This window comes from Osmia lignaria, chromosome 9 (genome assembly GCF_051020975.1).
Source record: "Osmia lignaria lignaria isolate PbOS001 chromosome 9, iyOsmLign1, whole genome shotgun sequence".
Classification (NCBI taxonomy): Eukaryota; Metazoa; Arthropoda; class Insecta; order Hymenoptera; family Megachilidae; genus Osmia; species Osmia lignaria.
The window spans coordinates 8,248,749-8,264,663 of NC_135040.1; the positions used below are offsets into that span (position 1 = coordinate 8,248,749).

The 15,915-nt window shown below is 39.1% G+C and overlaps 1 protein-coding gene across 4 annotated transcripts in view; it reads left to right on the forward strand.

Annotated features, from left to right (window-relative positions):
- Ddr (discoidin domain-containing receptor 2) overlaps positions 1–15,915 on the forward strand; it is a 191,881-nt gene that overhangs the window by 119,978 nt on the left and 55,988 nt on the right. For all 4 annotated transcript variants that reach the window (XR_004581792.2, XR_004581796.2, XM_034327477.2 and 1 more), the window contains 5 exons: positions 1,817–1,996; positions 6,556–6,695; positions 7,540–7,747; positions 9,509–9,664; positions 11,282–11,457. Coding sequence is in view for 2 of the 4 variants with exons in the window: in XM_034327477.2 (XP_034183368.2) it covers positions 1,817–1,996; positions 6,556–6,695; positions 7,540–7,747; positions 9,509–9,664; positions 11,282–11,457 (860 nt within the window). In the remaining 2 variants the exon portion in view is untranslated. The remainder of the gene's footprint in view (positions 1–1,816; positions 1,997–6,555; positions 6,696–7,539; positions 7,748–9,508; positions 9,665–11,281; positions 11,458–15,915) is intronic.

The window sequence follows — 15,915 nt, forward strand, 5'->3', positions numbered from 1 at the left end:
AAGCGTTGGTTAAAAGGAGAACTTAAATGGTGTAAAAATATCTTTATGGTATTCTATGCAGTAAAGGCATAAAACAGATATATTTTTTACTTTGAACGATGAAACAATTCCATGTATTTTAACCAAGAATCGAGTTAATCAGTTAATTTGCTATTTGATTAAACATCCCAGCAACCTCATCGGTTTAAAGTCCGCGTCAGCGTAGATTTACGAGCACGATCGAAATACGATGTACAGGTGTGTTTGCCTTAATCTCACCTCGAAAGGGTTCGCCGAGGCTTCGAGTATCCTTGTTGTTGGTACCATAAGTATGGATACACCGGTGAACAGGGTGTATCGATACTGCTCCATGATCGTTACACCCCTCGTAAGAAATATTTACACCGACGATGTTTGTTTTTCATTATTGAATAGCCCGTTTCCTCGTATCGTATCTGATCCACGTTGTCATTGAACGACAGCAAAAGCTTTCGTCTTTCTTGCAAATTTTTTTTTCATTTTCTATTAGTGCCATTACTTCTTATTTTTTAACTGGGTTGAAATAACCCTTCATTCGTCATGCTAAAGTTAATAAAATTTAGAAATGGTATTGGTTCACTTGTTTTTTATTAATTTTTACTAATCTAATTTATAGAAAGAATAGTCTGATTATTTTATAATCAGATTATTTATTTTTCGTATTCCGTATAGCGATTGCAGTTGAAATGACTGCAATTGCACGATGCATGCGACGGTAGTCGGGCTGCATACATATTTCTTGCCAAGTTTTGTTTTTTATCCATTTTAGCCTAACCCAACGTGGCGAGGGAATATACACCATGATAAATATAAATACGGTGTTTTTGCGCCGTTTAAAATTTATCGTTTTGAAGCGTTATCGGGAGAGAAAGGCAATAGGGGATGGTGAATCGGTTTCGTTCTGGAACGCGACCGGAAACGGAAGGGGTACGCCGTTTTTGCCTCGACGTTCGTGCAAACTACGAATTTAATGGTATCGAGCATTTAATCTCGTCCGCAATATTCGGAGAATAAATTCGATATTCGTTGTTCGACGAAGCATTAAGGAGGTGTATTTTTCACGAGGAAAAGCGTCGATGCTTGTATCGCGTCCGTTCTCATCGACGTCTGTCAATTTCCTCGTGGCGATACTTCCTGTCTCGACATAAATCATTTTTCCGTGTGTCGGTACACAGGAAACGGGCAGACTTTCATCGAATATCATTTTGACGTAGATGAAGATGCAGAAGAATTAAATTACCCCACGTTTCCGGGAAAATTTTATTCTTGAGCAAAGGACGACGACCTTCCAGTTGCCAGATCTTCTTCAACCCCTATTATGGTTTACAGATATAACATACAGAAAGTATATATATATATATATATATAAAGGATCGAGTGGTTAAAATAGAACGGATTTGAAATATAATATCAAAATTATCTGCAAACTTCTAAAAATATTCATTTATTTTCAAAAACATTTTCCTATAAAAATTTCAAGTCCTCGTTTTACACTTGCCAGTGACTAATCTAATTATTACTAATACCTCGTGCATCGCGGAGGAAAATCATTTGAATAAAACATTCGCAGCCAAGCATCGAATAATCCAGATAATAGCACGCTATGATGAAAGATTAAAACGGTGCAGCTCGGTTTGAAAAATACATGATTTAACCGGCGCAATCTTATCACGTATAGCAGAGAATGAAACGTCCATCTAGCCTCCGCGTGCTGGCACGATGATGCATAGTTGAAGAGGAAATGTGTACGTTTGTACGATCGCAAAACTGCAACTCTTTTCGTTTCTGTGTGTTGCAGAGGGCCTGGTGTCGTACTCGATGCCCCAAGGAATTAAAAGGGGCTCGGAGGTTGACCTTTCCGACAGGACGTACGACGGTAAGGAAGAAGGAGGTTACCTCTCCGGAGGACTCGGTCAACTTGTCGACGGGCAAAAGGGTCCTGACAACTTCAGATTGGACGTGAGCGGTAACGGGAAAGGTGAGCTGTTGCTTCGTGCCGAAACGAAATTAGCGTTGCTGCTCGATCGCGTCTAGATTAGCATGATAGAGACGTGTCGAAGTTAAGCCTAGATTTCATTAGAACAAGTAGCAAAGTATATTAATCAGGGCTTGGAACTGGTTATGATATTAATTTCAGTTTAACTAAAAAGAAATCTTTGGTCGTTCACTGATTATTTCGTTCCGCCCTTTTTTCCTCTTCTATTGAGGAATTTCCGTTTCTTGAGAATTCGATTTGATGGGTTGAGCTAATCTGTAAGAAAGTAGAAAACTGGTTTGAATTAACGAAGGGAGAACACTGAAAGGTAACCCGTTCGATTGGTATCGTTTGCCTTTTTTCCTCGGCAAATGGGAATTCTTATTGAAGAGACTCGGTGAATGTTATTAAATCTCAATTGTAGATTCGTGGTTTCGTTTCATTGACGGAATTTAATTTGCCAGACACCTATCGAATTGCATACGTATTATTGGAAAAGGAATATCGAGAAACTTGAAACTCTATTACCATTCCTTCGATTGAAATAAAAATTACTTACTGCGGATCGGTGAAGTCTCTTAAATAATTAAAATCACAAAAACAGAGTCAAATAATTGTTGAATGTTGAATTTCCATTTAGAATCAATCCGATAGAGCACAAGGGTTTATAGGAAGATCGAGAGTTATTTAAAGGAATGAACGATTGGAAGATTTTTAACGACTGGTCAAGAACTAATTCTGATTGGCGTATAGCGAAAATATAAAGTATCGTCCGCGTCGATTCCAGGTGTGTAGGTCAGTGATAAGAGAATTCCAGAAAGCTAGCTAGATGCTCGGACTCCCGTAGGCGAATCGTGTTCCCCGGCGTTCTCGAATCTGTTCCAATTTACATTTATATTGAACCGCAGGCTAGAGTGCAAGCCACACTGCTGTTTACCGGCTCCCAGGATACATTTGTGTCTTTCTATTTACGCCCCGGGACAACTTGCAACTATGTACATTCAGCTTCTTAAACTTTTAAACCCATCGAGACTGCATGAAGTCCTTCTATCTATTTCTTCCTTGATTCTCTTTACAATCATGTCGAAGCCCCTCGAATCGAATCATTTTTCCTGATAAAGTAACGTTGTACCGAAACGATCTGGTCTAATTCATCGTTACATCAGAATTGGTGTGTACTCAACCATTAATGGATTCCATTCTACGCAAGAACACCGGCCAAGTAAAGCAACGCAGAGTAATTAGAACGTCTTCGGGAAACGGCATTGAGTCGCTATGATTCTATGAACAAGTGGGTCATCAGGTAATAACGTGCAAATTGCTGGCAGATGAGCCAAGGTATAAGGACGTTACTGATTCCAATATCGCCACAAAGTTCGCGGTATTTGCAAAGTTTCCATCTCGACGAAATACTTCGCTAGCTCTCTTGTTAATAAGTTTTCTCGTCGGATTGTTTGTAAAAGTAATTACGAGGCTGCCTCCTTGATACGTTATCGACTCTTCGTTATGAAGTTAGAGATGATCAAGAATATACCTGGTAATTATTGTATCACGTTTATTCATACTTCGCGTGGTCAGGAATTACGTGGGCGTTCCGGAAGTTTCATCGGACTTCCAATAGTATATCTACTTCAGTTATTGTACGCCTCAGCTTGCACGGCTGAACGCTAATTTTAACCCGTCATCATTTTATAATTACCATATGTTCGTATAATTTGAAATTTCTTTAAGTAAGAAATTCGTGATGGCGCGGTATAGTTAGAGGCACTCGTGTATCTAGATGGAAGGGCGGTTATCTTACGACCCCTCTGAATGTTCGAAATTGATGGTAGATAGGGTACGAAGGCGGCGACGACAGGAAACTGGAAACTATTTACTCGAGGGACGATATTAAGGCTGGGGTTTATATGAAAGCGGATAGATCAAGCGATATAATGCCACTATGTATGGTTCGCGAACATTGTTGGAAAAGAGGCGATCCGAAGGAAATGCTAGGAAAAGGTTTGATCGTGAACAGATATAGAATCGAAGCGCGTCGAGCTTTTAATAACCTTTAAGGTATAGAGTGTCGTCTGTTGGAACGGGTACGACCACGTCGAAACAGAGCCACCCTCGACACCCTCGTTTTTCTTTCGCTCAAACCCTGGCTTGTTTCACCCCTTCCCTAGAGAGTTCGTCGAGAAGGAAAGATAAAAGTGTGCTGCTGGATTTATAGCGTGAAGAACAGATCTCTGCGAGGCGGTGGAGCACGGTGTATCAAGTTCCTTTCGTTCTTACCAGAAGACATTAGGGGCGGGTGGGAAAAATTGAAATGTAAATAGGAGGATCACTGGGGTACCGCGATTCCTCTTCCTTGTGCAGTTAAATCACTGTGCAAAGGTTAAGGAAACTGTGTCAACTTAATTGATGTACTTTGCAGATTTGTTTTCCTGAAGAATTACTCCGCGGAACTTTTACAGTGAGTTAAAAAAGTATTCTAACGATGAAATATTGCAATGAAACTTGTAAAATAAGTGTCGCTGAAATTTTTATTCGTCACGGAATTGATTGTTTAAATATTCAAACAACTGCTAGGAATAGAATTGAATATTCAGCCTTTTTTTTTCGAGCGGTGGTTGAAAACTTCTTTCGAGTTTATTCCAGAAATGGGTAGCGCTGGCAGAATTTTCGATTTCGAGGCCGCCAGCGAAAGTTCGGGCGGAAAACCACAGGCAGCGTCCGATTAAAGGCGAAAATTCGAAGGGAACCGCGAAAAGTAAGCGAGAGCAGGGTTCGGAAAAACGCGTAACAGGCGCAACGTTGGCTTTAGGGCTATTGCAGTCCATTTTCAATCCCCGTATTCCCACCGGAACACCGCGTGTGTGCGCGAACCACCGTGTGTATACTCGTACACGAACCCTCGCATCGCGAAATCTAATGGCGCGATTCGTGCAATAACTGCTGTTGTGGCCCCGAAACTCTTCCATTTCGTGGAACAGCGTTTCGTTGCTCTTGCGGCGTGTTATCCACTGACACATTCGAAAGGGAAACCGGATGTACACATATATCCCGGAAAATAAATGCGCGAGAGAGGGTGAACATATCGTAAGTTGGTTACCGAAAGTTAATTCGAAGCGTAACTAATCTTTCAACGATGTTCACAACGACGATCGATAACGTCCAGGATCCGACTAAGAGAGTAATCCCTTGGAAATCAGCAATGCAGGACCAACGGCTGTATAATTTAGAGGCTGTTTTCAGTTCGATGCCTCGTTACATCGCGTTGAATTCTGAAACGGAGATCTGGCTTTCAGCGAGCCACGATGATTGATCGTTGAATGAGAAATGCAATGTACATTCTTGTTCATAAGTCACAACTAGAATCGGGCATTATTCGAATAGAAATCAGAAATAAAGTATAGTTATTCGAGAATTTGAAAAATTTACCATAAATGAACGAATTTCCAGTTGAGTGTTATTAATAAATTCAATTCAATTTCTCAAATAACGAAATGAAAGGAAAATATTACCTCGCACCTGTCACGAAATGTCCTATATTTGCATTATAAAAAAAGTGATCATCGAAGCTGAAGAAAAGTAATCGTAGGCGCGAAAGATTCCTACAGGGAATATAAGAACGGTGACGAGCTCATCTTTTCTTTCGTTCGCAGAAAAGACCACAGATTCAATGCAGTCACAGATTGCGCGGAACGCCTGCTATTTTCCATTCAGCCTGACAATTAATTAAGGCAACATTCAAAAAGCAGCAGCTGCTGTCGTTCGAGTGAAAATAGGTTGGCCGGGTAGTTGGGAGCGAGCCTTTCAACAGTATATCCAGCAGTTTGCAACAAATGCGTTCCGCGTTGAAACAATTTGTTCATTTGATAGGAACGACCGTTCAGGCTGGTCGCAAACAAATTTCCCGTCACGTCCGCGATTCGTGGATTATTTATGTTACAGATTTTATTGTCTCGTTTGTCGGAGCGTGGTGTCGATCGGGTAATCGGATCCAACGATGCGACGTGTCATTTTTCAGACAGGCTAGCCTGCGAATGGAATTATTCTCGTTTCGTTGTTCCGTTCATATTGTTAAAGCACACACGGGGAAAAAAAGAGAGCGAAGAGAGACGAGAGTACGGATAGGGAAACATTGAACTGTTCGATCGTACGGGACAGATCGCGAATGTTGTTAAACTCGAATTAGCTGCGGATTCGATTTTTATCGAATGCAATGCCAGCTGTTGAACGACGTAATAGTTTTTTCAAATGAATTCAAAAAATTTCTCTCTGATTTTTTAGTCTTTTCGGTAATGGAAACGTAACCCGATACGGATAGAGGCTTTTAAAAGGAATATTGTTAGCTAAATTTATTACAACGGTAAATGTACGTGTATCCGTGGAAAGATTAATTTTCTAGAATCTTTTGCAGCCTTTTGTTATAGGAAATATAATTGAAAAGTGGTGGATATTTGAATTATGTAGGTACAATAAGCGTTAAAAATTTGCAATCGCTTCCTGAATTTTACAAAACTCTTGAAAATTTTTTAAACAGTAATATTTATTTTTCTTTTTGTTTATTTTAGGTTACGAATGGGTCGGCTGGAGAAACGACACACCCAGCATGCTAGGACGTCCTGTGGAAATCACGTTCGAGTTTGATTACTCAAGAAATTTCACTGCCATTCACTTGCATATGAACAATTTCTTCACAAAGGATGTGCAGGTAAACAGAATCGATTTTTTCTCATTTCAGGAATGAAATTTCTTGAAAGTCGTATTTATAAAGTATGTACTTTAAAAGTGTATAAAACCACTCGGGAATACACATCCAGTTGAGACTTAAAGTCTAAGATATCGTAGAAATATTTCCTCGATTCTTTCTTGGGTATTTTCTTACGTAATCTGGAAATCCAGTAGCTGGCACGAATCGCGTAAAATGATATTCAAATACGCTTCCTTGGAGATTATTCGAATTAATATTCCCATTATATTCGCTGAACACGGAGATTGATGTTTGCTTAATCTATATAAACTGACTGTGAAATCCGTGAATTCGTTATTATTCATTCAAGTACGCGGCAAACTGATAGCAAGAAGAAAAAACGAGATTATTTTCTGAAAATTCTTTAATATGAATAGCTGTTATCTTAATTAACTTATTTCCTGGATAGATTTAAAATCAGAAATTTTAAGTATATAATTTTGATTATTTTCTTAATGATTCGATTATATGAAATTAGAGACGATCAATCTGTTAAAAATCCTACAAAAAATTCAACACGTTTCGTTAGGTGGGAGAAACGGATGTAATGGACAGACGAGGAATTAAATTCACCTAGGGTAGAATTACCCCGAGTGGCCGATACTTATTACCCAATTTCGCGTATACACGCGAGCCACCGATACTCGAGCGGAAAAGCAGAAAAGGGAAAAAGAAAAATGTAGACGGAACAGATGAAACGTTTCCATCAAGTTCAATGATTTTCTTTCCGTTTACACGTCCTGTAATCGCTTCATCCTAGTCGTACACGAGCACCTACTAACACACATATACGATTTCTTTCCAGGTCTTTTCTTACGCGAAAGTGTATCTCGGAGCCGGTGCAAACCAATTCAATGGCGAACCTGTTCATTTCTCCTACATACCGGATCTGGTGCTGGAACAGGCGCGTGACGTTACCATAAAGCTTCATTCACGTGCTGGCCGCTTTCTGAAGCTCCAGCTGTATTTTGCCGCACGTTGGATCATGCTCAGCGAGGTAATCTTCGAATCAGGTGAGAGATATTTGGGATTTATAATATAATTTAGGTGTTACTTTATTATTAGCAATTTCACTACTGTCGTTTTAACACGTTGAATGCCATATCACCCATATCTGAGTGACACTTGAATTATCAAAGGAAGCCATTATCTATATTATTAGGAATTTGATTACTTATCTAATTAGAAATATTTTTATTAGGTATTTGAAACAGCGGATAATGAAAATAACAAAATATTCGGAAAATAATAAATAAAATTTTTAAAAATATAAATATTATCTAATGAAATTTTTAATAGTGTTTGCCTGGCAGTCAACGTGTTAATTATTGACCCGTACTACTTGTATAAATAAAAATTTTATTTTATTACCTTTGTATTATAAGAAAATAAGTTGACGTCTCGCAATGTTCGATCTCTTTCCCCGTAATTTATTTCAAACATATATTATTCGAAAAAAAGTATCGCAAGACATTTTTCTTCCAACAAAAAGCTGTCTTTCGGCTCCCTCCGAAAGGCTACCGCCGCGTCTCGCGTAAAAAGGAAGAAAAACGTGCCTGGGAGAAATATACGAAGGTTGCGGGGAAACAAAAGGGATCTCAGGAACCGTGATACCGTGATATCGATAACGAAATAGCTTCTCCGGAATATCTTCGGGCTGGTGCTAGGTATATCTCGACGCCAACGATCTCGAACTTTGGATCAAGGAAAGAATGAACCTCCGAGTCCTCCTCTCTCTTACGTGTTCTCGTGAACTCGATTTCCAATTTTAGCTGACACGCTCGCCGTTTCGCAGTTCGCCAACGATAGAATTATCGGAGAAGATGAGGAATAATCGGACGGGCTGTGCACCGGTGATGATACGTCAGAACGTATTCGCTTTGAAGAGACAATGAATTCTCAGACGCGGAGAGTGCGATAGAATTCTCGTTCCCGTCAATTGTGAACGGGTAATCTTGGAAATAACGAGCTTCGTGTCGGCCAGCGATCGTTCTATTCAATTTTCATGATTCTGCCATTAGCATTTTTTTAAACCGTTAGAATAGAAAGAAAGAGATTTTTGATCGAACGGTTACTAATTTTTGTAGCTTCTTAAAATTAAAAATTTTAAATGTCAATCGTTAAAAAATGATATACTTTTATTATAAAATATTCAAAGACAGTTGGTTCGAAGAAAGACACTAGATGTCCTTAACACGTTGGCGCGAACCAAAGCACGTGGTGGCGATTCAGAAACGAAACTTACCTTGCTGTCAGGTGAAATACGCGCCCTCGAAAAGTTTTTCCTGCGAAGCTAACACGAACGTCGAAAGGATCGTTAATCATTCTCTGAGAGTGCGGCGTTGGTGTTCTCTCGTTCCGTGAGAGATAACTTCGATTGCTTGGCCCCCGTCGAAGTGGCCAGAATTCCACGTGATTCCCATGGACGTGAAGCGAATCGCTTTTCAGATTTCTATTTGATTCCTCGCTTCGTCGGGGCATCGATCTCTCCTCTTCTTTGTTGCCTTGATCGAACGGAACCTGAAAGCTTTTAAGGGCTGCCTGTTAAGAGGCAGATTTAATGAAGGTTAATCGATAGAAAGTTGTTTCTGATAAGAAGTTCGTACACTTTGCGTAAAGAAGTTTTAATTCTTTGAGTCAACAAAACCCGTTAGCAAATTAAAAAGACTGATCACGCATTTGTACGTTCGGCTCGTTTGAAATAGACAGACTTTCTTCTCGTTCAATTCTTTTGATGGATGAGAATTTCATTAGTCTTCATCCCTGATGCGCAGTGATCTCGGAATGGAACAACACCGAGGATGAAGAGGCGAGGAACAAGAGCGCCATTGTATCAGCTACCGGCAGTCCCTATCAGAATAACGAGGGTCCGCTACAGAGGGATGAAGTGAAGGCCACTTTTAATAAGGAGGAAAACAACGATAATGCCCGTAAGTCTGACCGCTTTTCACTATTGTTGCATCGACCATTTCCCAGTGTAATTTTCCGTATCACTTCGATTCCTCGCTTCATTCGCTTCAGTTTTCTTGTTTTTTTCAAAGCTCTTAGAAGCTACAAGAAAATTGAATACCGATCTCCAACCACCTTTTCCTTCCTCGTTCCTTTTATTGTTGCTGCTGTTCGCGTTTGCAGCAAATCATTAATAAGGTTCATTAATCGGTAGGTGATTTTCAAAGGAACTTGATTTGCACCTTTTATTCCAGTCAATTTTAATAATACTTTGCTTCGAGGCTTTTGTTGCTCCAATTCTGTGAAAATAAAATACGTTCTTTTAAAGCTTATAAATGAATTTTATAAACTACAGTTCGTAATATCTTCTCGTGCAGAGGATAAAAAAATATAGAAATAAAAGCTCCGAGGATTTTCCTACTTGATTTTCGCGAAACAGGTGGAAAAGCGCGTCGAAATAAAAACTAAAGGCCTTCTCTATTCGTTCGCTCGAATACAACGCGCATCCAACGTTCGTTACAATTCAGCCTTTCTCGCGATGAAACCAATATTCTGCTGTTCCTTGTGTAACGATCTTCGACTTTGTAAAGGAGCGAGCAAGGTACGTTGCGAAGCGGAACGTGTTCGTTTTTCCTTCTCTTGCCGTTGAAGTTTCATAGCAAGCTCAAGTGAGCCGCGAAGCTGTTGGAAGTTACGCGAAAATATCTTTCGAGAGGCGAGAAATCGCGATGAAACCGACTATTGTTTCAGCGAAAAACGTTTACTTTTGCTTGAGGAATGAAATAATTTAAGAGAAAGAAATGATAGATGATCAGAAAAGTGTTATTATTAATAATTGGCGATCTATCTCTATTCGAATATCTTAAAAATAATACAGTAGTCCTGTTTTATTTTAAACAGTATCGTTTCTTATCTTTCTACAAAGATACAGTGATGAACAATAGTCGATGTTTGATGTTGAAATGAAAGCAAGCGATCGTTCGATAAAGTGTCTATAGATCAGCTGATCCAATTACGAGGTGCATGATGAACGCAATCATCATTATCGGGTCATCGTGCATTATGCGAGGCTGCCTTCACTATAATATCCAGCTTGATCGGTCGTGTACTTTGAGTGTATTAGTTGACCGGTATGCAAATAGAGATGCGTATAGCGTTCGTGTCTCTCGGAATAGAAACGTTTGCGAGCGTTTGCAAGCGCATAGAAATCGAGGCGTGGAAAGGACCTTTTGCTCTTTGTTACTTCTATCGATTGGCTTAGCGAAGAGTTACCGAAGAACCGGATCTCATTTATCAGAGCAACATGTGATAGTTAATGAAGTGTACGATCTTTGGAGGATCATTTATGCCAATTGATATGGTGGTATCATCGAGGTCGTTTGATGTTCGGACAAATGCTTTCCCTATAGAATTTTAATCACGTAATTTGAATAATATTTTACACGTACCTTCATATAGAAATATAAGATTATTATACAGATTTTAATAATTTTTCAATTGATTTTAATACAGAGTATCGGAGATTTATTTTAATGACCACCTATAGGTTAATGTATTGAAATAATTTGAAGGAAACTAATCGGGTATCTATCGATCAGTTCCAGATAAGAGCAAGGAGCCCGAATCAAAGCAATTCGTCGGTCTGGTAATCGGGATCCTAACGACGGTGATCGTAATGCTATTGGCGGCAATCATGTTCATTTTCTACCGAAATCGAAGGCTGAAGGCTGCCCTCGCACCATCCACGTTCTACGATCAACACGGTGATTTAAAGGTAAGTGTTCCTAGTTCGATTCAACGAATTTCATTCGATGCCGGATAAATTTCTGTTACAATTTTCCGGCTGCTCGTTACATCTGCTATTTTATCAAATATTGGAAATCGAGTAACGAAAATCATTTCATCGTAATTCGTCCAATGTAATCGATTTAAAACACGAACGCTTCGCTCCAATTCACCTGGATTACAATATAAACACGAAATATAAATAACAGCAACGAGATCAACCGGATCGCTTGAATTTTTTCGTAAATTCTGTTATACGGCATCTATCGTTCAGAAAAATTCCAAAAATTCCATCCCTTCCGGGCCGCGATCGGGTGTTTGACCTAAATTAAAATGTTGGCCAAAGTTGCTTTTATGAAATATATAAAATTAAGAGCAATTTAGGTCATTCTGTTGATTTCAAATTTGTTTTAAAAATACATCCTTCGATTCTTTCAATTTTTTAAAATTAATCTTCTCAGATTGAGTTAATTTTCTTGTTGTTTTCTTACTTGTTTTATTATTTTCACTAGAGAAAAAGCGATCGTTAATACGATACTAAATCGACCAATTAGATCCATGTTCGTAAAAATGAAGCACAGAATGCCTCGTTACGATCAACTAACATTTCAACTCGACACCGTCAATTTTCTAAATGGTCATCGACGATCCTGTTCTAGTGGTCGTGATTTTTCTTCAGCTAGAGACTCGAGTGTCGGCTCGTTTCGATCCTAATAAACGGAATGGTAGCGTGGATATTTACTCGTCGTTTTCAACACGCTCGAGACGAAAAAGCTTTTGAGCAATCATGGTAAACGTCTTACGTTAGTCCTGTTTCGCGTTGAGTACCAGTTGTAAAACTAAAAAGTCAAATACTTTTTTTAAAAGAAACCGTCGATGATCGAAGCGGATGATCAAAAGGGCCACTTAATAAACAGGGATAAATATATTTTACCCACTTGAAATAATTTTAATTCATACTTGAAATATTTTTATTACCTTTCAAATAAAAGTCCTTGCTATTAGAATAAACAGTCATTCGTGTAAACGATAAAAGCTTCTGCAAACTCGTAATATTTTTAATTAATCAACAGAGTATAATTATTCCCTTTTAAATAGTAAAGTTACACGTGTTTGTAAGAACGTTGGAAAAGTTCCATTAACATTACTTAAATCAGCAGGTGATTACATGGTAAAAATGTATTCGAAGAGAAAATGCAGCAACACGTTTCAAAGGAACGGTTGCGCATATCTAACACTTCATTTCCAAGTGGAATGTCCACGGTGTTCGTGAATTCCTGTCGAGCTACGTGTAATAGCGGGAATTATTAAACTTTTATATTTGTTGTCGACCGTGGTTCGCTATTCCCTTGGCTAAAGACAGGATGTATCCTCTCTGTACGCGGACCGCTGGTAATGAGAGCGCGTGCCTGAAGACGGATCCACTTTGTCTCGGGGAAAAATTAATTACCGCCGTTAGTGTGGCGAACAATGTTGAAACACGCTGCACAACGAACGGCTTGGAAAAATTGTGCTCACGTAAAGGGGACGAAACAGAACGGAAACAGTGGCAGAAGGAATTTAACCTTTTTCCTGTTAAACACTTTTGACGAATGGATCCGTGGTCACATTTCTGTGAACGCAGTTAGTTCTTTCTTAATTAGAAAAATTATCAATTTCTATCGGACACTTAAATGAAATTCAATAGTTGTATTGAGTGTCCGATAGAAATTGATAATTTTTCTAATTAAGAAAGAACTAACTGCGTACACAATAATGTATTGAAATAATTTGTATTTCATTTTAAAATGAATACAATTCGTTTGGAGTTATAATTAAAAAGCACGGAGATTTACGAAAGTGCAGCTAATCTTCCCTCCGGATCATTAAACAAAAGCGTTTCCGGTGGGTCGCATTTATTAGACAGCCAGAAGAGGTCTCTTAAAAGTCTCTCCCTATTTCCTAGCATCGATTCAGCTTCACCCTGAACCAATATCATTCCCATTGAATAAATTTTAACCAGCCAGTCGAGCTGACTCCACTTAATTAAAAGAGCCGCTCGTATGGCGGTATTGTTGGCACAAAACGTGCGTTATCTGGTCCACGAGTAAGTCTGTATACACACGTAAGCGTCTCCTTCGTGTTCGACCCTGTTCCACGCCACTTCCGGTATTAGCCACCTGCTACTTGTCTCGCCTCGACGTTGCAAACCTGTCGAGTGTCTCGTTTCCCTTTTTTCATTGCACTTCCGACCTCTTTCCACTTCTTTTCTAACACCGTTCGCAAAAAAAGGGTGCGCTGCTACTGATTTTTCGGTAATTGTGAACAGTGTTTTTGCGGTATTCGTTTTCCCACGGAAATAATTTTCAAAAAACAACCCTTAATGGGAAAGGTATCCAATTTGACAATTTTATTATAGTTAACGCGTTAGAAAACGTATGATGGTTAATAAAATACTTGGCAGATAACCTCGTATTTGCCTGAAATTTGCAGGAAAAAAAATTAATTTGTAGTTGATATTTCATGGGGTCAGCCAGATCCGCCCGATGCGGAGGGACGATGAAATATTTATAAGCTCCCAACACGACGGTCCCGGTTGGTCTCGTAAACAATGCCAGAAATTTCAGTCCAATGATATATTGTTTAACGAGAACCGGACAGTATTTTTGTTCTGGAGTACATCGTGTTGGATCCGTTTTGAAATATTTCTACGCAATATTATTAAATTAGTAGCCACGGGGTGGACGTAAATCGTGAATGAATAATGCGTCAGAAACCAGTGAAACCGTTGATTCAACGCATTTTCCATCTTTTTATCATATAAATTCATATGACAGATGTTCCCAGAAAAAAATGATCGTTATCTGTGTTGACATTATCGTTATTCCATCGCATTCGTTCATTCGTTCGACGAGAATGGTCAGTCGATTTTCTCGTATCGAAATACCCGGTGTTTCTACAAAAACGCTTTTCCTACAAAAGCTTTCCTCAGTACAGCAACGAACCGAAGCTCGAACATTCCGCCGTTTATCCGGTGGAAACAATACAGACTTGTTCGAATGTTTCGCGTGCTCGCAGCCGTATTAAGGCGGCCTGTGTAACACAATGGGTCGGCTGGCATGGTTGTTTCACAGTTCGTTACTTTTTTAACGTATCGTGAAAAATATGCGTTGCGCGAGCAAACAAGAGTCAGCTGCCTGCGTTGTCGAACGATGGCGAATTATTTCCTTTCGCGAGTTATCCTGTCGCGAAAACTGCTCCTGGGGAATAGAGAAAATAAATAGAAAGATGAATTAATTTCTCGCCGGGTTGACGAATCGCTCGTTCGCGAACGTTTTCTTCTTAATGAAATATTGGAAAAATTGATCGTCGACGTTTGAACGAGGCTAAAAAAAAATATATGAAAATGTGTATGATATTGACGGTATAATTAAATTCCTTCTATAGTAATCCTTCGTCGAACAGGTAATGCTTTTTTATACGAAGGTGATTGAATTTTGAGGTCACCTTCGTTTCTTCTAAATGAAACTCATTCGTTAAATATATATTTTTAGAGGTGCATTTTATTAGATATTCCATATAGCGAAATCTTTGGGTCAAAAGGTACTTGGGTGGAAAATTAATTATTTTAAAAGGTATTTTAATTTCCAGTTGTCCATTTTCATCCTTTCATATATCCTTTTTTTTTTTTAAATTCTTCTTTTGCCTCGAGATCTCAAGTACTTTATTTTTTAAAAAAAATCACTTTTCTCCGCGTCTATTTTATAGAGCTATCACAAATTACCTAATCAGATTGTTCTGCGATAAAAGGGCATGATTTCATTAAATTTCATGGAATTTATTACTGTCGAACGGTCCGATCGTCAGACAGGCCCGTGAACGCGCTTTTATTCCAATTTGACGAGGGTGTCACGGGGGTGTGGTGGCGCGAAACGAAGGGTTCTCGTTGAATTAGAGAGGGTGGCAAAGAGAGAAAGGGAGGCGTTCAAAAGTGAGATAATGCGATTACCGACTTTAGCCGTGGGGTTCGTCGCGATACCAGGGGTGGCTATGCGAAAACAGATTATTTTAATTTAAAGCAACAAACTCTCTCTCTGATTCTCGTATACCGTAATCCTGACCGCAAATTTGACGTACGCGTGTATCCGCATTGTCACGACCGCTAGTTTCCGGATTAAGCATTAGAGCACAACCAAGCCAAACGTTCCACCGTCTTCCTGATGAAAAACAAACAGACGGTTCGCTGCTTCACGCGGCATCGTTTTCTTTTCCCTCGTTTTTCATCATTTTTCTTACTGCTGTTCTCGAATAAAAGATTTTTCACGAACGTCCAAATGATTTTTCGTTAATTTTCAATTAATTGAATGCCTTAATATTATACTGAAATTAATTGCGTTAAAATTAATCGATGCACGAATGTGTATCTTTGCGAAATTAATCTAAACACGAAATGGTTTTGACAAAAACT